Source organism: Rhinoraja longicauda, chromosome 1 (genome assembly GCF_053455715.1).
Source record: "Rhinoraja longicauda isolate Sanriku21f chromosome 1, sRhiLon1.1, whole genome shotgun sequence".
In the NCBI taxonomy this organism is placed as follows: Eukaryota; Metazoa; Chordata; class Chondrichthyes; order Rajiformes; family Arhynchobatidae; genus Rhinoraja; species Rhinoraja longicauda.
The window spans coordinates 15,043,757-15,065,630 of NC_135953.1; the positions used below are offsets into that span (position 1 = coordinate 15,043,757).

General features: G+C 45.2%; 1 protein-coding gene across 6 annotated transcripts in view; it reads right to left on the reverse strand.

Annotated features, from left to right (window-relative positions):
* Window positions 1–3,232: 3,232 nt before the first annotated feature.
* The window catches only part of mavs (mitochondrial antiviral signaling protein), a 74,113-nt gene continuing 55,471 nt past the window's right edge, over window positions 3,233–21,874 (reverse strand). For all 6 annotated transcript variants that reach the window (XM_078409316.1, XM_078409048.1, XM_078409487.1 and 3 more), the window contains exons 2-5: window positions 16,852–16,986; window positions 14,847–15,024; window positions 9,586–10,373; window positions 3,233–4,791 (exon numbers count right to left, since the gene is read on the reverse strand). In XM_078409316.1, the coding sequence (XP_078265442.1) occupies window positions 3,295–4,791; window positions 9,586–10,373; window positions 14,847–15,024; window positions 16,852–16,968 (2,580 nt within the window). In that variant the 5' untranslated portion in view covers window positions 16,969–16,986 and the 3' untranslated portion in view covers window positions 3,233–3,294. The remainder of the gene's footprint in view (window positions 4,792–9,585; window positions 10,374–14,846; window positions 15,025–16,851; window positions 16,987–21,874) is intronic.

A 21,874-nucleotide genomic window follows, 5' to 3' on the forward strand; every position in this document is an offset into this window, starting at 1 on the left:
AGAGATGGAAGGGCTGAGCATAAAGATCCACCACATTGTGAGTGTGACAAGCGTGAAGCTGGAACAGATTAAAGAGGAAACAGCCAGAGATGAAGAACTCCAGCTCCTCACCCAAATGGTAATACAGGGGTGGCCAGAAAAGAGACAACAAGTTCAGCCTATCCTCCGCGAATACTGGACCATCCGTGATGATATTTCGGTAGAGAATGGAGTCCTGCTGGCCGGATCACGAATCATCATACCCAAGTCCATGAAAAAAGAAATCCTCGAAAAGATCCACCAAGGACACTTAGGAATGGAAAAGTGCAGACTCCGTGCTAAATCCGCTGTGTACTGGATAGGCATGTACAAGGACATAGAAAAGCTGGTATCTACATGCCACATATGCCAAAAATACAGGAATTCACAACAGAAGGAGGAAATGACACCCAGTGATATCCCAAGCCGGCCATGGCAAACCATCGGAGCAGACCTGTTCACAGAGAACCAGCAATGGTATTTGATTATGGCCTGCTACTACTCCAAATTCCCATTTGTGAGAAACATAAAGGACTTGAAAGCTAAAACAATTGTGTCAATTGTTAGAGGGTTGTTTGCAGAGCAAGGAATACCTGAGCAGATCGTATGTGACAATGGAACCCAATTCACATCTCGGGAATTCAGAGAGCTGGCCACCGAATACGGGTTCAAAATCACAACATCTTCACCACATTACCCAAAGGGCCATGGGTTTATTGAAAGGCAAGTACAGACAGCCAAGAAAATACTAATAAAATGCCGAGAGGCAAAGGAGGATCCAAACCTGGCACTATTATCCTTACGGGCAACTCCACTAAAGGCTGACATGAAGTCTCCTGCAGAAATGCTAAATGGCAGGAAATACAAAACCACCCTGCCAAGCAAAATCCAACCCCCTATCGACCAAGAAGAAACAAGGGCAAAATTGGCAGCTGCCCAGGAGGAGGGGCTGAAACAATACAACAAAAATGCACAGTACTTGCCTGAACTATTTCAAGGCCAAAACGTACATGCTCAGGATCCAATAACAAAGAAATGGACCCCAGCACAAATCACCAGTAGGGCTGGAACCCCAAAATCATATATCATAGAGACAGAACCGGGCAGGCAGTTGAGACGAAACAGAATTCACATCCGCCCGACACCTGAAATGTCAACACCTGCAACTTCAAAGACAACACCAGCAACTCCTAGGACACCACCCACAGCAACAGCAACACCTGCCATTGATGACAACACATTCTCACAAACTGCTACCAGTGAGTTATATAGTCAACCAGCACCAACCAATGGCCAGGAAACGACTCAACAAGTCACCAATACATCGAGTGCAACACTGCAGGCAACAACCAGATCTACTAGATCCAGGAGCAACATCTTACCCCCAGCGCGTTATCGCTAGCACTGGAAGGGACAAGTCACAAGTCACGCCAAGACATGACTCTTGACTGGCTACGCACTACCTGAAAGAAAACAAGCTGCCATTATATATTTTGTTGTGTAGTATAGTAGAAAGCAGAATGCCATGAATGTGGGCAGAATAATCCCACGGTATCTGCTACAGGATTGCCACCCTCGCTCTGGAAATCCTCTAGTGTCACTAACTTTTATTCTTTTCTTTTGAGAAGGGGGGATGTTACATATGCTACATATTCATTGTAGCAGTCCCAACCTCCTGCACTACTTTGTATCAGGCACACTCACCACACACACACACACACTGTGATTAGGTATGTAAGCACTTTTCAGTATCACTACGCCACACAGGCAAGGAGCTGAATAAAGGAGTAAATTAAGGCAACTGAAACAACCTGAATTGTGTCGTTATTATCAGGACATCAAACCCGAAGACACAACAGAATAGTTCATCCAGGGGATAACACGTTAAGCAGACTACACAGAATTTGCAGCAATGTAAGAAGGGAAAAAATGGGCCAACTGAAGGGAAAAGGGTTATCATTCAAAATAGACACAAGGTGCTGGAGTAAATCGGCAGGTCAGACAGCATCTTTGGCAGACATGGAGAGGCAATGTTTTGGGTCAGGATGCTTCTTCAGACTGCATCTCTACCAATCTCTACTACTGCACTCAGTCTGATTAGCTGTTCACGTCAGGTAATTGGTGCTGCACGGAGGCACAGCGGTAGAGTTGCTGCCTTACAGCGCCAGAGACCCGGGTTTGATCCTGACTGCGGGTATTCTCTTTGGATTTTGTACGTTCTCCCCGTGGGTTTTCCCTCTGATTTCTGCCCACACTCCAAAGACATGCAAGTTTGTAGGTTAATTGGCTTCTGTAAATTGTCCCTAGCGTGTAGGATAGTGTTCTAGCTAATTAAATTATTGCATCGTATGGGAGGCGCATATCCCAATCTCGTTGTACCCCTGTACAATGACAATAAAGATATATTGTATTGTATGGTATTGTATTGTTAGTGTACGGGGTTATCTGATCACTGGTTGGTGCAGACTCGGTGGGCCGAAGGGCCTGCTTCCACGCTGTACCTCTAACGTCTACAGTCTAAAGTAAAAGTAAAGACAGGAGTCAGACTCAAGCCTTGAGGTGAGACTGTGCTGGCAGAAGAACAAGTTGGATTCAAAGGGAGGAATTAGCACAGGGTAACGTTCAGTATCCAAGTCACCGTGAAAAGTACTCCAAGCACCAAAATAAACCCCTTCACCAAAACTTCATGGATTCAAGCAACTTAAATGAGATTTGGAGAAAGGAGCTATACCACTTTAAATTTTAATACCTAAATTGCCAAAAATGAATAACATCCCTCAAAACAGCTGGCTTGCATAAAGATATAACTGTGTAATGATACAATTGCATCAGTATTTTCTTTAGAGTAAGATTTTTTTTTACTGTTGTTGTGAATTGAGCGCCCTTTACTTCAGTGGAGCCATGTGATCAGCCATGATCACGTTGAATGGTGGTGCTGGCTTGAAGGGCCGAATGGCCTACGCCTGCACCTATTGTCTATTGTCTATTGGAGAGCTGACTAAGAGACACAGCACAGGCACGTGCTTCACTATTTTAGCACGCAAAATAGGTTTTCACTGTGCAAGTGACAATAAAATAAACAAAACTATTTTGATGTAAATCATACTCAGATATCTTGAAAGTGATCCAACTGTGATTTTTCAGTGAAAATGCACTGAGCTACAAAATACGCCCAAACACATTTCAGCAGAGAGAAAGCTATTTATTTTCACGACTTTCAGTTGAAATCTTGTTTTAAACTTGGCATGATTTTTTCTTTTACTAACCTCTCAAGCATTACTTATGATAGTGTTTCCATACAAACCCAGCAACAATAGTGAATACCAAAACTATTGTGGAAACAAGTACATAATCTGGCTGCCATAAATCCCCAGTCGGTTTTTCTGGAAGGTTGGTTTGTGACCTTTGCTGGGAGGCTAAAGGAACATGTTTGTTGGATAAAACATCAGTCGAGACTTCCTCCGCATAATGCCTGTTATAATCTCTTGAGTTCCCTGCTTCAAATTCACGAACATTGCCTGCTTCGTTTTCATAGTATGGTTCCTGATGGATGTGCCCAGTGTACTCCTTAACATCTTGACTGCACGCACTGGTGTGGTTGTCTTCAGCGTTAAAGTAATGTTCACCGTGGCTCTCTTCATAGTTTGCATGGAATGGATTTTCTCCTGCTGAAACGTCAACTTCTGGGCTCGACTCTTCACCTGAACCCGCCTCTGTAAATCCGTCTGGATGTGTTAGATGACGAGCAACGTCCCCAGTGTATTCCGGTTTATAATCATGCTCAAGAGTTGGATTCTGCCTCAGTCCATTTGCTCCTTCTGTCCACGCTGGGACTTGCACATCAGAGTACAGGAACTCTGGAAGATTCTTCTGCGGGCCTGCGTTCACGGAGTCTTGATTGGCACCGACACTCGCCTCAATGTCGGAGTCAGCAGAACTGTTTTGAAAAGAGCTATTACCACTGGATCCTGAACTGAACATAAGCTCGCTGCTGGAAATTATAGCGTTACTGTCACTGGGCTGCACATCCTCCAGAAACACAGGTTCAGAGGCAACCCCATTATCTCCAGGGTGTGAGCTTGTAAATGCAGGACACTGTGTGACTTCGCTGCTACTTATCGGATTAGGCTTATTCTTATGATGAAACTCACCGTTGTTGTTTTGATTCAAATTGTCTTCTTGAGCGAGGCCTGCAGCTTCATTCAAGGCAGCTGCTTTCTTCTGAGCATCAAAATTCCGCTGTATATTCAAGGGAAAGTTAACATCGTAAAATTCTTCTCGCAGTTCATCGTTCTGGTAACCTCGCAGCGCCCGAATCTTTTGTTCCTTGATGGAGTTTTCATCGTGCGGGTCTTCCGAAATCCGAGTAAGTGTGGAGGTGGGTGCTGGGTAACGGTTGACTGGTGCAGTGCCGCCCATTCCATGGTTTCCTGCCGTGCTCATTGTGCTTCCACTGATCTGCAAAGCACTTGATGTTATTGAACAGCAACCTTCGGGAACATTCTCAACATCGCTCCTCAATGCCCCAGGTCTGTCCATGGTTCGCAGGACATCAGCGTTTGCCTCTGGTGCTGGTCTGGGCAGGTGCAATTGTGTGCTTGGTGAAGGGACCATAGCAACAGCTTGATCGGTTATTGTTTTTCCTTTAGCTCGGTCGGTACTGGGTACTTTGCATTTATCACCGGCAATACCTTGATTTAAAGGCTTGGTCTGATCCAGTTGCAGATTGGAAATATCACTTGGATTTGATCGTGCAGAATGAACCGTCTTCTCCTTTAAAAGCAAAGTACAGAAAATCTACCAGGCTAATCATACATTCCATTCTTAGAGAGCAATAAATGTCAGAATATTTACATTATAATAGGTCATATCCAAGCAATGGCCAAGAAAACAGAGCAATGCCTCTGCTTCTCTACTAGGTTCGGCATGTCCCCAACAATGTTCACCAACTTCTACAGATGTACCGTAGAAAGCATTTTATCGGCATGTATCACAGCATGGTTTGGGAACAGCTACATCCAAGACCGCAAGAAATTGAAAGGAATTGTGGACCATCACACAAACCAACTTCCCTTCCAATGACTCCAAACCATCACACAAACCAACCTCCCTTCCAATGACTCCATCTACACTCCACACTGCCTTGGCAAGGCCACCAACATGACCAAGGAAGAGTCTCACTCCCTCTTCTCCCCTCTCCCATCGGGCAAGAGCTACAGAGGTGTGAAATAGCACATGTCCAGATTCAGGGAGAGTTTTTTTCTCAGCTGTTATCAGGCAACTGAAAAATCAACTGTCATCAACCAACTAGGGAGCGGTCCTGGCCTACCATCCACCTTCTTGGAGGCCTGGCGTGGGAGGGGGGGGGGAGGGAGCTACCGACAACGAATGGGGACCCAGCATGAGTTGGCAGTGGGGAGGTGCAGAGAACAAAGGAGGCTCCATCGTGGGGGGGGGGGGGGGGCAGGGGGTGGGTAGAATGAAGGAGGGATGAGTAGTTTTTGTAACTTCGTCGGCACTTTAGTGGCAACACTTATGTGTACTTTGTGTGCAAAAACAAAGAATTTCACTGCACCTCAGTACCAGTGACAATAAAGTATCGTCACCTGGAAGAAAATCCCTGGCCCTTCATCCGCTTCGGGGGTGGACCAGCATTGCGTGAGTACTTTTGCAAATGTCCCACAGGGTTAAAGAATGCAATGGCACACCACCTCCTCTCCAGGGAAATTAGAGATAAGGTACGCCGGTGATGCCAGGTTGTAAAAATAAATATATAAAACAAAATTTATGATATGTTTAGGATATTTTATGGCCTATGCATAAAATTACAAAGAACCTTATCTCAAAACACATGCAGCGATAAATTCTACAACATAATTGTAACCCTGGACCTCATTCTATTTACTTGAAAATTGACAGACGTTTTTATCTTACTTTACATGAACTGTTCTAATATTTCTTGGCACAATATAGGACGATCTGGTAGTGTTTACAGACATCCAGCTGGATTTGCAAAGACGACACAAGGGATTAGTTGACGTATGCAATTTGGTATCATTTTGTTCGTAACTCTACACTGGAATGTTTTTTTTGGGGTGGTTTCCGCATTTGCTTTGCATTCAAACAGAATCTCTGATGGACAAAGACAACACGATAGCGTTGGGCTACTGGTCAATCGAGATTGGGTGGAGAACCTCACTCAGATGAATTGTTTATAAAGGGAGTCTCACGTTGCCCCACCCTGTTACTCCTTCTCCCATTCCGGCTTTCCAGCTCCTTGCCTTTCCAATGGTGGAAAGAGTTTTGTCTTTCGGAACAAAGTAGGCAGAGGGAGGGCCTGAATGCCTTATGTATGGTTTCAAGGGCCAGGCATAGGGAACGTGCTGATATATCTTTCTCCTTAGTCTCAGACTAGAGACACGGGTTTAAGATACGAAATAGGAGTTTTTAACTCCCACTCCCAGTCTGACCTTTCTGTCATGGGCCTCCTCCAGTGCCATAGTGAGGCCCTCTGGAAATTGGAGGAACAGCACCTCATATTTCGCTTGGGCAGCTTGCAGCCCAGCGGTATGAACATTGACTTCTCCAACTTTAGATAGCTCCTCTATCCCTCTCTTTCCCCTCCCCCTTCCCAGTTCTCCCACTGTCTTCCTATCTCCACCTATATCCTTTCTTTGTCCCGCCCCCCTGACATCAGTCTGAAGAAGGGTCTCGACCCGAAACGTCACCCATTCCCTCTCTCCTAGATGCTGCCTGACCTGCTGAGTTACTCCAGCATCTGCAGTTATTTTCCTACGCTAGGAGATTTTAAGAGATTTGAGGAAGAATTGTTTTCACAAAAGCCATGTGTGGAATCTGGAACACGGTATCTGAGTGGTGATGAGACAGAGACTCTACACAACATTTAAGAAGTATTTTGATGAGCACTTTTAGTTTAGATTAGAGATCGGGCATGGAAACAGGCCCTTCAGCCCACCGGGTCCACGCTGACCATCGATCACCTGTACACTAGTTCTATGTTATCTCACTTCCGTATCCTACACACTCGGGGCAATTTACAGAGGCCAATTAAACTACAACCCTGAATGTCTTTGGGATGTCAGAAGAAACCGGTGCACCCAGAGAAAACCCACGTGCTCACAAAGAAAACGTGCAAACTCCACACAGACGGCACCTGAGGTCAGGATTGAATTCGAGTCTCTTGCGCTGTGAGGTAGCAGCTCGACTGCTGCGCCACTGGCACATGAATTGGTAAATCATAGAAGGCTGTGGATCAAATGCTGGGACTGGGGCAATGGGCAGCATAGGATGGGTCACTGAATGGGCTGGTACTGCAGATACCATTTTGGGACCTCACAGAATGGACCTCAATGATCCTCATTCCTATAACAATGGGGACACACCACAGTCACAGGAGAGAAAAGTCATCGCAAGAAAAATTGTAACATTTTCAACCCAGAAAATTTGAACAATGAATCATCTTTTGGAAGAAACATTTAGTTATGTGGTGATCAATCAAATTCCAATAGCTCCCTGCTTCATCTTCCAGCACAGTTTCTGCAAAGAGACATTCTGTAAGTTGCGGTTGTGCTGGATTCCAGCTGTCTAATTGGATCCACAATCTCACCTCTCCCCAAGTGCTCTTCAAGAAGTGAGGCGGCACAGTGGCGCAGCGGTAGAGTTGCTGCCTTACAGCGCCAGAGACCCGGGTTCAATCCTGACTACGGGTACTGTCTGTACGGAGTTTGTACGTTCTCCCCGTGACCTGCGCCGGTTTTCTCCGGCAGCTCCGGTTTCCTCCCACACTCCAAAGACGTACAGGTTTGTACGTTAGTTGGCTTCGGTAAAATTGTAAATTGTCCCCAAATGTGTGTGGGATAGTGTTAGTGTGCGGGGATCGCTGGTTAGTGCACTCGGTGGGCCGAAGCGCCTGTTTCTGCGCTGTATCTCTGAACTAAACTCATCTAAACAGACGCCAGCCTCGTGAACTGCTGCAGTCTGTGATAGAAGGAATTCCCTTCAATGCCCCCCTTGTCCCAGCCACAAGGAAGAATCTGTGGCATAGTCAGAATGCTGCAGGATTACATAGAGTCATGGAGTCATTCAGTATGGAAACAGCCCCTTTGGCCAAACTTGCCCATGCCTCATCTAAGCTAGTCCCATTTGCCCACGTTTGGCCCATATCCGGCTAAACCTAGATCAACTATATAGTTCATCTCCTCTTTTAAGATCCTGGGATTGTTCTTCAGGACAAGTAGACCTGGCAGTCCTGAACAACTACTGCCTCAAACCACTTCCCTGTGAATGTAATGTTCCTGGTTTCCTCCTCATCTCCCATCTCCTGATTTCCAGCAATTTCTGAGATGTTGCTGGATCTTCTCCAAAGTGCTCATATCTCGTCTGCCCCATTTACGCTAGTCTCTTTTACCCGCATTTAGCCCAAATCCCTCTAAACCTTTTCTATCCATGTATCTGTCCAAGTGCTTTATACATGCTGTTCTAGTACCTGCCTCAAATCCTCCTCTGGTAGATCATACAACCACCAAGCTCTGAGTGAAAAAGTTACCCCTCAGGTTCCAATTAAATCTTGCCCCTCTCACCTTAATCCTTTGTCCTCTGGTTCTTGATTTCCCCATGCTGGGTAAAAGCTGTCTGTATAATGTTTGCCCATTCTCCCCGTGACATGTGTGGGTTTTCTCCGGAATCTCTGGTTTACCTCCCACTCCAAAGACTTACAGGTTTGTAGGTTAATTGGCTTGTTATAATTGTAAATTGTCCCTAGTGTGTGTAGGATAGTGCTAATGTGCGGGGATCGATGGTCGGCGCGGACTCAGTGGGCCGAAGGGCCTGTTTCCCTGCTGAAACTCTAAACTAAACTAAACAGAGGAAGTTTATGAGAATGATCCCAGGAATGAGTGGGTTAACATATGATGAACGATTGACGGCACTGGGCCTGTACTCGTGGAGTTTAGAAGGAGGAGGGGGAACCTCGTTGAAACTTGACAAATAGTGAAAGGCCTGGATGGGGTGGATGTTTCCACTAGTGAGAGAGTCTCGGACCAGAGGTCAAGGGATCAGATACCAGAGATCAGAGAATAAAAGGATGTTCCTTTAGGAAGGAGATGAGGAAGAATTTATTTAATAGAGGGTGGTGAATCTGTGGAATTCATTGCCACAGAAGGCTGTGGAGGCCAAGACAATGGTTATTTTTAAGGCAGAGATAGATAGATTCTTGATTAGTGCGGGTGTCAGGGGTTATGGGGAGAAGGCAGGAGAATGGGGTTGAGGGGGAGAGATAGATCAGTCACGATTGAATGGGGGAGTGGACTTGATGGGCTGAATGGCCCGTCACTTATGAATCAAACTAAACTGTGTGTTCATTGTGAAGCGAACTTGGAGGCCATCTTGCCAGTGCTGCCCAGGCGGGAGAGGCTGGGCCATGATCGACTGCTGCTAAAGACGCCTTGATGAATTACTTTGCTATATTGCCTTAATGCTGGATAATAAGCTATCAACATATTACACATCAACATTATTAAGCACCAGAACGACAAACTGGTACACTACCTGTACAGGCTGTTTCCAGTCTTGGCTTTCTTCTCTGCCCAGCAGGCTTCCCATTTCTTGAACTGGCACTCTACACTCTATGGATTGAGGAAGGAGGGAGGGCACAGGGGATGATTCACCGCGTGCATTTGAAACGGCAGCTGGCAAACCGGAGCGAGGTGGCACGAGGGTGCCCGATACTGGGGTGCTGGGTGTGGACTGTGTCTCAGGTGAACGTGGACTGGATGTGCCTGGCACGGTTTGTGGGAAGGGTGTCGACTGTGCTGGTGTGTTAGGCACCTGTGTGCCAACTACAGCGGTGGACTGCCCTGGTGTATTAGGCAAGGGTGTGTCAGGCACAGACAGTGGAACAGTGGTAGACTGCACTGGTACGTTAAGCATGGGTGTGCCAGACACAGTCTCTAACACAGCTGTGGACTGCACTGGCGTATTATGCATGGGTGTGTCGGGCGCAGGCTGTGGTGCAGGAGTGGATTGCACTGATGTATTGAGCATGGGTGTGTCGGACGCTAGCTGCGGCGCAGCTGGGCTTGGTGCAGGTGTGCTGGATGCAGAGTGCTGAGCCTGCACAGTGGGCTGCAGTCCAGTGATATCGGGCTGAAGGTAGGCTGCTGGTGGAATAATGTCAGGAAATGCCAGCCGATCGCCAGCGACAATCAGTGTGGGCGAGGGGCCACCTGGGGCAACGGACTGAGATCTTGGAGGAGGAGAAACATGCGTCACTGAAGAGTTATCAACGGTGGCCTGGGTAGGAAATCGTGCGGACGTGCCTCCAGGTGCTGACTGCCCTGCAAAACCACAAGAAAGATGATTAATACAGTTTTTATTATAGTCTACTTTGATCACACGTCATCTTGGGTTTTATATAATTGCAGCATTTTGCTCGACATATTAAACTTGTACCACCTCTTAAAATACCACTGAAGTACAATGGGAACAACATTAATAATTTCAGTTTGATATTTTGAGAGACTGTATGGCGTTTCAGAGACTGTATGGCGTTAGGTGCTGGATTTGACCAGGTTTGGGTGTGACCTTTAGTGCTGCAGTCATTCAGCCAATGAAGTTGGGTCCAACGTCAGAGACTTCTGGTCCCTTTAGACTTTAAACTTTAAAGGCACAGCATGGAAATAGGCCTTTCACCCCACCGGCTCCGTGTCGACCAACGATCATCCCATATATTAGCACTCTCCGACACGCCAGGGACAATTTCCAATTTACAGAAACCCTACAAACCTGCACGTCTTTGGAATTGGGGGGGAAACCGGAGCACCTGGAGAAAACCACCGTGGTCACGGGGAGAACATACAAACTCCATACAGACAGCAGCCGTGGTCAGGATCGAACAATGGGGTCTCTGGCACTGCATCACTATGCCGCCCAAAAGGTTTTGTCCGGTGTTGCATTAACCCGTATTTAGTGTAGACATTGTGGCAGCCATGTTGCTCACGCTTGATGGTGAATTAGGGACACCATGTTGGGGGTAGTCTGTCACTGATCTTACCCCACGGATGAATCCCTTCAGATGCAGCAACTTAACACGCAACAGCAGTTTGGAAAGCCTGTGCATGGGCCTGTGCATACCGAACAAGTCGTGGGCAGGTGTTAGGTCTTGAACCTTAGTCTGAGTTTAGTTTATTGTCAGATGTACCCAGGTACAGTGGAAAACATTATGTTGCGTGTACAGATACATGATCGAAGGAATAACGTGAATAACGTTTAGTGCAAGATAAAGTCCAGTAAAGTCCAATCAAAGATAGTCCGAAGGTCTCCAATGAGGTAGATAGCAGTTCAGGACTGCTCTCTAGTTGTTGGTCCATTTAGACTTTAGAGATACAGCGCGGAAACAGGCCCTTCAGCCCACCAAGTCCGTGCCGACCAGCGATCATCCCACACACGAGGCACAACCTCACAATTTTTTACCGAAACCAATTAATCTAAAAACCTGTAACCTGGGCCCTCTCTCAAGACCGCGACTGAATCTGGCCTCAAAGTTCAGCAGCAATGCAATAACTTGATCACCGTTTTTCTTGGGGGCAAATTATCTGTTTGTTCTTCAGGGAGAGAAGCGTCTGTAAGGGATTAATGCTTTGCAAAACAAGTCCACCCACAAGCTGAGAGGAAACCGATACTGGACAGGTCAGGTGAAAGGTCAGTCTAACTGGCTTTGAAGTGGTGGTGACCTTTGCCCCTTGTCTAATGTACGTTTTGTTCATAGGTCATAGGAGCAGAGTTAGGCTATTCGATCCATCTACTCCACCATTCAATTATGGCTGATCTATCTTTCCCTCTCAACCCCATTCGCCTGCCTTCTCCCCGTAATCTTTGACACCCTTACTAATCAAGAACCTGTCAATCTCCGCTTTAAAAATACCCAATGACTTGGCCTCCACAGCATTCCATGGCAATGAATTCCACAGATTCACCGCCCACTGGCTAAAGAAATTCCTCCACATCTTTCTAAAGGTACATCCTACTATTCTGAGACTCTGCCCTCTGGTCCTGGACTCTCCCACTAGTGGAAACATCCTCTCCACATCCATTTTATCCAGGCCTTTCAATATTTGGTAAGTTTCAATGAGTCCCACCTCATCCTAATCACATTGTCCCTAACACCATGAGACGAATGAGATAGGTGGAAGCTCAGCTCTCTTCTCCCAGCCCATCCCAAGTGAAACATCACCATCAATGGCCAATGTCATAAAAAACTATGTGAAGTAAAAGTACCTCAGTGCTGACATTTCAACATTCACTGACTTCTGAATTTTCCAAGTTACTTCACTGCACATGACATGACATGATTAGAGTAAAACAATTGCACAACAACTCTTGGTATTTGGCTCACTGACTTTTCGGCGAAGGAGAAAGGGAAGCTCAAGGTAGAGGATGCAAAACAGGGAAGATGTGGTTGGCAAACACCACGCAGTTAGAGGACAAAGGTGAGGAAACATAGAAAACAGGAGCAGGAGTTGGTCATTTGACCTTTCACACCTATTCTGCCATTCAATCTGATCATCCAAATTTCGTATCTGCTTCATCTTCCTCCCCATATTTCTCTAGTCACAACAAATCTAAATCCTTCCTGAATATATTTCAATGATTTGATTTCCATGCTTTGGATGGTAAGTTCCCCAATCTCCAGGAGAACACATTTCTCTTCAACCCAGTCTGAAGAAGAAAAATCTTTTCATTTTAGTTTCAAGGACAGGGAAAAAAAGAACGTTTAAGAGGATGCATACACAGGAGAGATAGAGAAATAGAGATAGAGAGAAATAGAGATAGAGATAGAGAGAGAGAAAGAAAAAGAGAAAGGGAGAGAAAAAGAGTAAAAGTGAGAAAGAAAAAGAGAGAAAGAGAAAGAAAGAGAGAAAGAGGAGAAAAAGAGAAAGAAAAGAGAGAAAGAGAGAAAGAAAAAGCGAGAAAGAAAAAGAGAAAGAAAAAGATAGAAAAGGAGAGAAAAAGAGAGAGAAAAATAAAAAGAGAGAAAGAGAAAAAGAGAAAGAAAAAGAGAGAAAGAAAAAGAGAGAAAGAAAAAGAGAGAAAAAGAAAGAAAAGGAGAGAGAAAAAGAGAGAGAAAAATAAAAAGAGAGAAAGAAAAAGAGAGAGAGAAAGAAAAGGAGAGAGAAAAAGAGAAAGCGAGAAAGAACAAGAGAGAGAAAAGAGAGCGAGAAAGGGGGATGAGAGAGTGAACAAGTAAACAAGTTTTCAAGAGAGAGTTAGATTTAGCTGTTAGGGCTAAAGGAATCAAGGGATATGGGAAAAAAGCAGGAAAGGGGTACTGATTTTAGATGATCAGCTATGATCATATTGAATACCGGTGCTTGCTGAAAGGACCGAATGACCTACTCCTGCACCTATTTTTCTGTGTTTCTATGTTTCTAAGTAGGCAGACAGTTTATCAGCAACAATATCAGCAAGAGATGGAATAGATCGGGTAGATGCACAGACTCTATTGTCCAGAGTAGGTGAATCGAGGACCAGAGGACATAGATTTATGGTGAAGGGAAAAGATTTAATAGGAATCTGAGGGGAAACTCAGACAAAGGGTGGTGGGTGTATGGAAAAAAGCTGCCAGAGGAGGTAGTTGAGGCTGGGACTGTCCCAACATTTGAGAAACAGTTAGACAGATACATGGATAGGACAGGTTTGGAGGGATATGGACCAAATGCAGGCAGGTGGGACGAATGTAACTGGGACATGTTGGCTGGTGTGGGCAAGTTGGGTCGAAAGGCCTGTTTCCACATCGCATCACTCTATGACTCTATGAGATAGGATTCTATCACGTAGAAATGAAGACTGAGCAAGAGAGAACAAGATACAGTGAGTTCATGGCAGCGAGAGATCACAGTACACAAGTAAACAAAACAATATGTATCTAGTCATTTGGAAGTTCTGAAATGGAGATTTAAAATCATGGACAATGCATCAATACTCCAGGTTGTAATCAGAGCTCATTGTGGTGTTACCTACACTAACACTTTGAATTGTAACAACCAAGTATCCGTGGAGGGTAATGGACAGACAAAAGTTTCGGGTTGGGACTTCTTCAGACTCTGAAGAACGGTCTCAACCCAAAACATCATCTTTCCATTTCGCTCCATGGATGCTCCCTGGCCAACAGTTTATTCCCCCAGCAGTTTATTGTTTGCTGAACAACCAGACATGATCAATAGAAAGTCAAAACGAGTCATTTAAAGCCAAACTTAACCGTGAATGGCCGAATCAATGGCTTTCTGTGTGGTTGGGACATAATACCTTTCCCCTTGACAGATGTCGCTCCCCCCTCAATCCTACCCCAAAGAGTAATGTTGCAGTGCAATCGTTTCTCCTTTGCTCTTTTTATATATAGGGTGGTAACTAGGAATCCAAGAGAGTCTGGTATTTCTTTAAGTACTTTGTAAATCAGGCAGGTTCACTCTAATCCAACCTATGAATCAAAACCCAGACGACGGGCCACGTGTGTGAACCACGTCAGGACTTGCACTTTGTGGAGCTCTGCTCCAGCAACATGCATTACACCCATGACTGGGGAACAGTGGGAGCTGAAACTTGATGCCTACTGCTTACTTTAAATTCTGCCCTTGCTCTGCCCTCCCCGTGGGCTATTAAATGGATTGTGTAACTCTGTGAGTTCTCCTCAAGTGAATGAAAGCAGTGCTTCTTACTTGGCGGGTATCCTTTCTTAAAAACCTTTGGAAAAGGAGATAGATGGCTGCGATTGAAATGGAAATTTTGATGTAACAAAAAATCGCAATACTTACTCCGTGGAGCGAGAGATTCAAGTTTATTTTCTAAACCAACTGCAAGGTCCTCGTTCCCATTTATGCACAGGGCGTCTATCAGCTGCCTTTCCCAATTCCGCCTCCGTCTCACAGAATCCAGCAATATGGGGACGGCAGCCTCATTGCCTTCCGTTTTGACTAGAGCTCTAACTCGTTCCTGCATTGATAAAAGAATAGTGAAAGGCCTGAATAGAGAAGATGTTTCCACTAGTGGCAAAGTCTGGGGCCAGAGGTCATAGGCTCAGAATAATAGGACGTACCTTTAGGAAGGAGATGAAGAGGAATTTCTTTAGTCAGAGGGTGGTGAATCTGTGGAATTCATTGCCACAGTAGGCTGTGGAGGCCATCTTTGGGATTTATAGGGCAGAGTTTGATGGATTTGTGATTAGTACGGGTGTCAGAGGTTATGAGGAGAAGGCAGGAGAATGGGGTTGAGAGGAAAAGATAGATAGATCAGCAATGATTGAATGGTGGAGTAGACTTGATGGGCCAAATGGCCTAATGTTGCTCCTAGAACTTATGAAGTAGAGCAGTTTTGTGTAAATACCTTTCTCAGGGAAAGGAACAGAATTGTTTATTTCCCATGAAGATTGATACAAAATGCTGCAGTGACTCTGCGGGTCAGGCAGCATCTCTGGAGAGAAAGAATGGGTGACGTTTCGGGTCGAGACCCTTCTTCAGACTGACAGTCAGGAGAGAGGGTCTAGAGATTTGGAAGGGTAAGTTACTCCAGCTTTTTGTGTCTATCTATGGTTCATTGTTAGTTGAGGGGAAGGTGACAAGGAGGCATACAATCAGTAAAATTAATCAGAAGAACAGTGAAACGAGTCAGAGAACTAGGGTGGGAGAGGGACAGAGAGGGAAAGCAAGGGTTACTTGAAGTTAGAGAAATCAAAGTTAATACTGCTGGGTTGTAAGCTGGCAAGCAAAATATGAGGTGCTGCTCCTTCAATTTGCGTTGGGCCTCATTCTGTCAATGGAGGAGGTCCAGGACAGAAAGGTCAGTATGGGAAAGGGAGGGGGGAGTAAATATGTTTAACGACCAGAGATCGTGTAGACCTAGGAGGACTGTGCGGACGTGTTCAGCGAAACGATCGTCGAGCCTGCACTTGGTGTGTGGGGATCACTAGGCGGCGTGGACTCGATGGATCGAAGGGCCTGTTTCCACGCTGCATCTCTAAACTAAACTGGTCTCGCCGATATAAAGTCCACACCTGGGACAATGGATACAGTAGATGAGGTTGTAGGAGGTACAAATGAACCTCTGCCTCACCTGCAAAGACTGTTGAAGTAATTATTTGGGGCAGGTATGATAACAACATTTAAAATGCATTTGGACAGGTACATGGTTAAGAAATGTTTGGAGGGATGTGGGCCAAATGGGATGAGCATTGATGGGGCACCTTGGTCAGTCTGAACAAGTTGAGCCGAAAGACCTGTTTCCGTGCTGTATATCTCTATGACCTGCTTTACAAACAATGCCTATCAAACTACAAGTTTTTTGTAATTGCCATCTGATTCATTGATGTCTATTGTTTCTAATCTGCTGGTCGATAAATGAGTCCAGACCGATAACAGTGGTTGAGACTCAAGACTTCTAGAATTGGAGTCGAGTCTGCCAGAGTTTGTTAGGCATGGGCAACAAATGTCAAATCCACATCTCCTCATTTCATATACAAATAAATGGCTGCTATAAACTCAAGTCTCTCATTGAAAACTTTCACCGTAACTAGCAAATATGCAAAGTTCAGGGCAGTTTAGTGTATTGTCACGTGTACCAAGGTACAGAAAACAACTTTTGTTCCGTGCTAACCAGTCAGCAGAAAGACAATACATGATTACAATCGATTCATTACGGTGTATAGATATATGATAAGGGAATAACGTTTAGTGCAAAGTTAAGCCACATACTTCATGCAATTCCTAAAGAACTGGGAAATATTATTCATGTTATAAATTTCTGTAATGATAGAAGTACACTGACCTGGTCCATCTGAGTGAGGCAGGACAGATGTGGTAACAATTCTGTTACATTTATCCGGAGAAAACTTTGCATTTCCACCCTTATGTAGCTATATAACGCGTCACCCACGAATGTCATCGTGCTTTGTTTTTAAACCTTTGAAAAAAACGTTAGATTTATTATTTTTATAAAGGCAACAGCAATAATATTCCCAAAGATTTATCACAGAACATCACTGGTGGAAGTCAAAAGTAACAGCCTCAAAAAGATGCAAAACATAATAGTGTTAATAATAATAATAATAATAATATTCATTTATTGTCATTGCAACGAGTACAACGAAATTAAAAAATAGCCAATCCTGACGGTGCGTACAAACATATATGCAATAAATGCAAAAACAAATAAATACATAAATACAATTATATTAAGTACAAGATTTTTTAACGGTGTTGCCTAGTGCAAAGGTAGTGTTCAGTTCTCGTATGGCCCTGGGGTAAAAACTGTTCTTAAGGCTGTTTGTTCGGGATTTGATCGACCTGAAACGTCGACCAGAGGGCAGATGAACAAACAGACGGTGGCCGGGGTGGGATGGATCTTTTATTATTTTGCCTGCTCTACTGAGGCAGCGTAGGCTGAACAAGTGCTCCAGGGAGGGCAGTGAGCAGCCGATGATCTTCTGGGCCGTCGTGATGACCCTCTGAAGGGCCTTCCTGTCCTTTTCTGAGCAGCTGGCATACCATGTGGTTATACAGTATGCCAGCACACTCTCGATGGAGCAGCGATAGAAGGACAACATGAGCTTCTCCTGCAGGTTGGTTTTCCTGAGGATCCTCAGGAAGTGGAGTCTCTGCTGTGCCTTCTTTACTGTGGTGATGGTGTTGGTAGACCAGGTAAGATCCTCTGCGATGTGCACATGCGTCAGTAGCACATGTTAGGTGAGTGGCTGCTACCCGAGTGATCAGGTAACCAGAAGACTGGACTAATGTCCTTGGGAAAAGTCAATCAAATCTCGCCAACAAAGTAATTTAAATTCACATAATTGAATATTGTAAAACTAAAAAGTTAATATTGTTAAATATGACCATGTTGTAAAAAACTATCTGGTTTGTAGGTGGATAAACAACGAACTGCAGATGCTGGAACATTGTTGAAAACACAAAGTGCTGGAGGAACTCAGCATCTGTGGAGCAACTGGTTTGGTGACATTTTGGGTCGGGACCTTTCGTCAGACTCTGGGTCAATGGATGGATGGTGTTAAGTGTGAGTGTCATTAGAACTGTTGTCATCCAGGCAAGTGAAGAGATCAACATACTCTGCCATGTGTCTTGTAGATAATTGAAAGGCCTGAGGACATTAGAAGGTGAATCATTCTCTGCAATATACTGCATATACATGCACAGGACAGGTTTAGAGAGATGTGGGCCAAATGCAGGCAGGTGGGACTGGCCTGCGTAGTTGGGACATGTTGGCCGGTGTGGGCAAGTTGGGCCAAAGGGCCGGTTTCCACGCTGTATCACTCTACATGCATCCTCTGACCTTCTCTTGCAATCACTGTACTTATATTTATTTTTGTCTCCAACTGAATTTCTGTTCAAGATTGACCACTCAATATTGATGGTCTTAGACTCAGCTCATACTTCTAGGGGAGGTCGTCTGAGGTAATCAGTCTGGCATTTTTGTGGCACGAATGATACTTGTCACCCATCAAGATTCAACAGTATTTATTTGTCATATGCACCGGAGCAGTGAAGTTCTTACTTGCTGCAGCTTTCCAGGCTTCAGCTGATCCTGTCTGAAGAAGGGTCCAGACCTGAAACATCCCCTCTCCTTATTCTCCAGAGATGCTGCCTGACCCGCTGAGTTACTCCAGGACTTTGTATCCTCTTGCATATTAAATAGCATCTGTGGTTCTTTGTTTCTACAGCTGATCTTTTAATGCTGTCTATGTCTTGTTGCATGCAGGCACGGACTAGTTTATTTGCTGAGCAATTGTGAATGGAATTGAACATTTGGAAATCATTGATGAATATCTCCAGCTCTTGACTTTAACATGGGCGGATGGTCTTTGATGAGCAGCCAAGGAGCTCCTGCCATGACGTCCTTGCAGCTGGGAAGATTTACTCTGACAACCTCAACTGTCTTCCTCTGTGCAAGACTGGCTCTAACCTTCGGAGTTTTCTCTTTTTGACTTCATGTTTTACAGTGGCTATTTGATGCCATACTCAATCAAATGATGCCTCAATGTGAAGGGCACAGTCTCTCGCCTCACCTCTGGAGTACAGCTCCTTGGTCCATGTTTGGGCCAAGGCTACGATGACAACTGGAGCTGAGAGCTCTTGGTGAAAGTGTTGTCAAACAGACGAATCTAAGTACTGAGTATGGAAGTTAGGAGGTCTTGTTACATAGAAACATAGAAAATAGGTGCAGGAGTAGGCCATTCGGCCCTTCGAGCCTGCACCGCCATTCAATATGATCATGGCTGATCATCCAACTCAGTATCCCGTACCTGCCTTCTCTCCATACCCCCTGATCCCTTTAGCCACAAGGGCCACATCTAACTCCCTCTTAAATATAGCCAATGAACTGGCCTCAACTACCTTCTGTGGCAGAGAATTCCACAGATTCACCACTCTGTGTGAAAAAAAACTTTCACATCTCGGTCCTAAAAGACTTCCCCCTTATCTTTAAACTGTGACCCCTTGTTCTGGACTTCCCCAACATCGGGAACAATCTTCCTGCATCTAGCCTGTCCAACCCCTTAAGAATTTTGTAAGTTTCTATAAGATCCCCCCTCAATCTTCTAAATTCCAGCGAGTACAAGCCGAGTCTATCCAGTCTTTCTTCATATGAAAGTCCTGCCATCCCAGGAATCAATCTGGTGAACCTTCTCTGTACTCCCTCTATGGCAAGAATGTCTTTCCTCAGATTAGGAGACCAAAACTGTACGCAATACTCCAGGTGTGGTCTCACCAATGCCCTGTACAACAGCAGCAGAACCTCCCTGCTCCTATACTCAAATCCCCTCGCTATGAATGCCAACATACCATTCGCTTTCTTCACTGCCTGCTGCACCTGCATGCCTACTTTCAATGACTGGTGTACCACAACACCCAGATCTCGTTGCATCTCCCCTTCTCCTAATCGGCCACCATTCAGGTAATAGTCTGCTTTCCTGTTCTTGCCACCAAAGTGGATAACCTCACATTTATAGTTACAGTTGTATAAAACGGTGGTCAGGCCACATTTGGAGTATTGTGTGCAGTTTTGGTAACCATGTTATAGGAAAGATGTCGTCAAGCTTGAAAGGGTTCAGAGAAGATTTACCAGGATGTTGCCAGAACCCGAGGGACTTTATTCCTTGAGCGTAGGAGAATTTTATAGAGGTGTACAAAATCACGAGAGGAATAGATCGGGCAAATGCACAGAGTCGTTTGCGCAGAGCAGGGGAATCGAAAACCAGAAGTCACAGGTTTAAGGTGAGGGGGAAAGGATTTAATGGGAGCCTGAGGGGTAACGTTTAAACACAAAGGGTGATGGGTGTATGGAAGAAGCTACTGCAGGAGGTTGACACAGGTACTATCACAACATTTAAGAAACATTTAGACACATACATGGATAGGGTAGATTTAGAGAGATATGGGCCAAAAGCAGGCAGGTGGCACTAATTTAGTTGGGGCATGTTGGTCGGCAGGGCAAGTTGGGCCAAAGGGCCTGTTTCCATGCTGTATTACTCCATGACAAGTTCTGGACTCCCCCAACATCGGGAACACGTTTCCTGCCTCTAGTGTGTCCAATCCCATAATAATCTTATATATTTCAATAAGATCCCCTCTCATCCTTCTAAATTCCAGTGTATACAAGACCAGTCGCTCCATTCTTTCAACATATAGACAATAGACAATAGGTGCAGGAGGAGGCCATTCGGCACTTCGAGCCAGCACCACCATTCAATGTGATCATGACTGATCATTCTTAATTAGTACCCCGTTCCTGCCTTCTCCCCATACCCCCTGACTCCGCTATCCTTAAGAGCTCTATCTAGCTCTATCTATCTAGATATGACATCATATCTTAAATGTTCTCTTGTCCCAAAGCCTTTGCTGTAGAGTGAATTGAATTGGGCTTTGCAATGGTGGAGGTCACTGTGCGGAGCCAGGGTGGCCATCTATTCCCTACTCCTAGCTTGGGAAAAGTTGCCAATATTTCAGCTTTGGCTTCACCACTCTCATGATAGCCTCTGTCATCCATGAGAATGGGGATACTCTTGGAGCCTCATTTCCCTATTAGCTGCTTCATTGTCATCAATCATTCATGACTAGATGTGGGAGACTGCAGAAGTTCTGTTGGTTGTGAGATCACTTGGCTCTGTTGATTGCCTGCAGTTTCAGCTGATTCGCTTGTAGCTTCAACACATTGGCACCTTTCAGGTTTCTAGCTCTGCCTGATGCTGCTCGGGGCCTGCCATTCTGCACTTCTCTTTGATGGTTAATCGCCTGGCATGATACTAATGGTGCATGGAAGGATATGCCAGACCACGTCCTAATCATAGTATACAGCACAGAAACAGGCACCTCGGCCCAACTTGCCCATGCTGACCAAGCTGCCCCATCTACACCATTCCCACCTGCCTGAGCTTGGCACAAATCCCTCTAAACCTTTCCTATCCATAAAATCGTTCTTGCCCAGGAGGATACTGAGAGTGTTGATGCATGTCAATAAGATCAACAATAGACAATAGACAATAGGTGCAGGAGGAGGCCATTTGGCCCTTCGAGCCAGCACCGCCATTCAATGTGATCATGGCTGATCATTCTCAATCAGTACCCCGTTCCTGCCTTCTCCCCATACCCCCTGACTCCACTATCCTTAAGAGCTCTATCTAGCTCTCTCTTGAATGCATTCAGAGAATTGGCCTCCACTGCCTTCTGAGGCAGAGAATTCCACAGATTCACAACTCTCTGACTGAAAAAGCTTCTCCTCATCTCAGTTCTAAATCCTACCCCTTATTCTTAAACTGTGGCCCCTTGTTCTGGACTCCCCC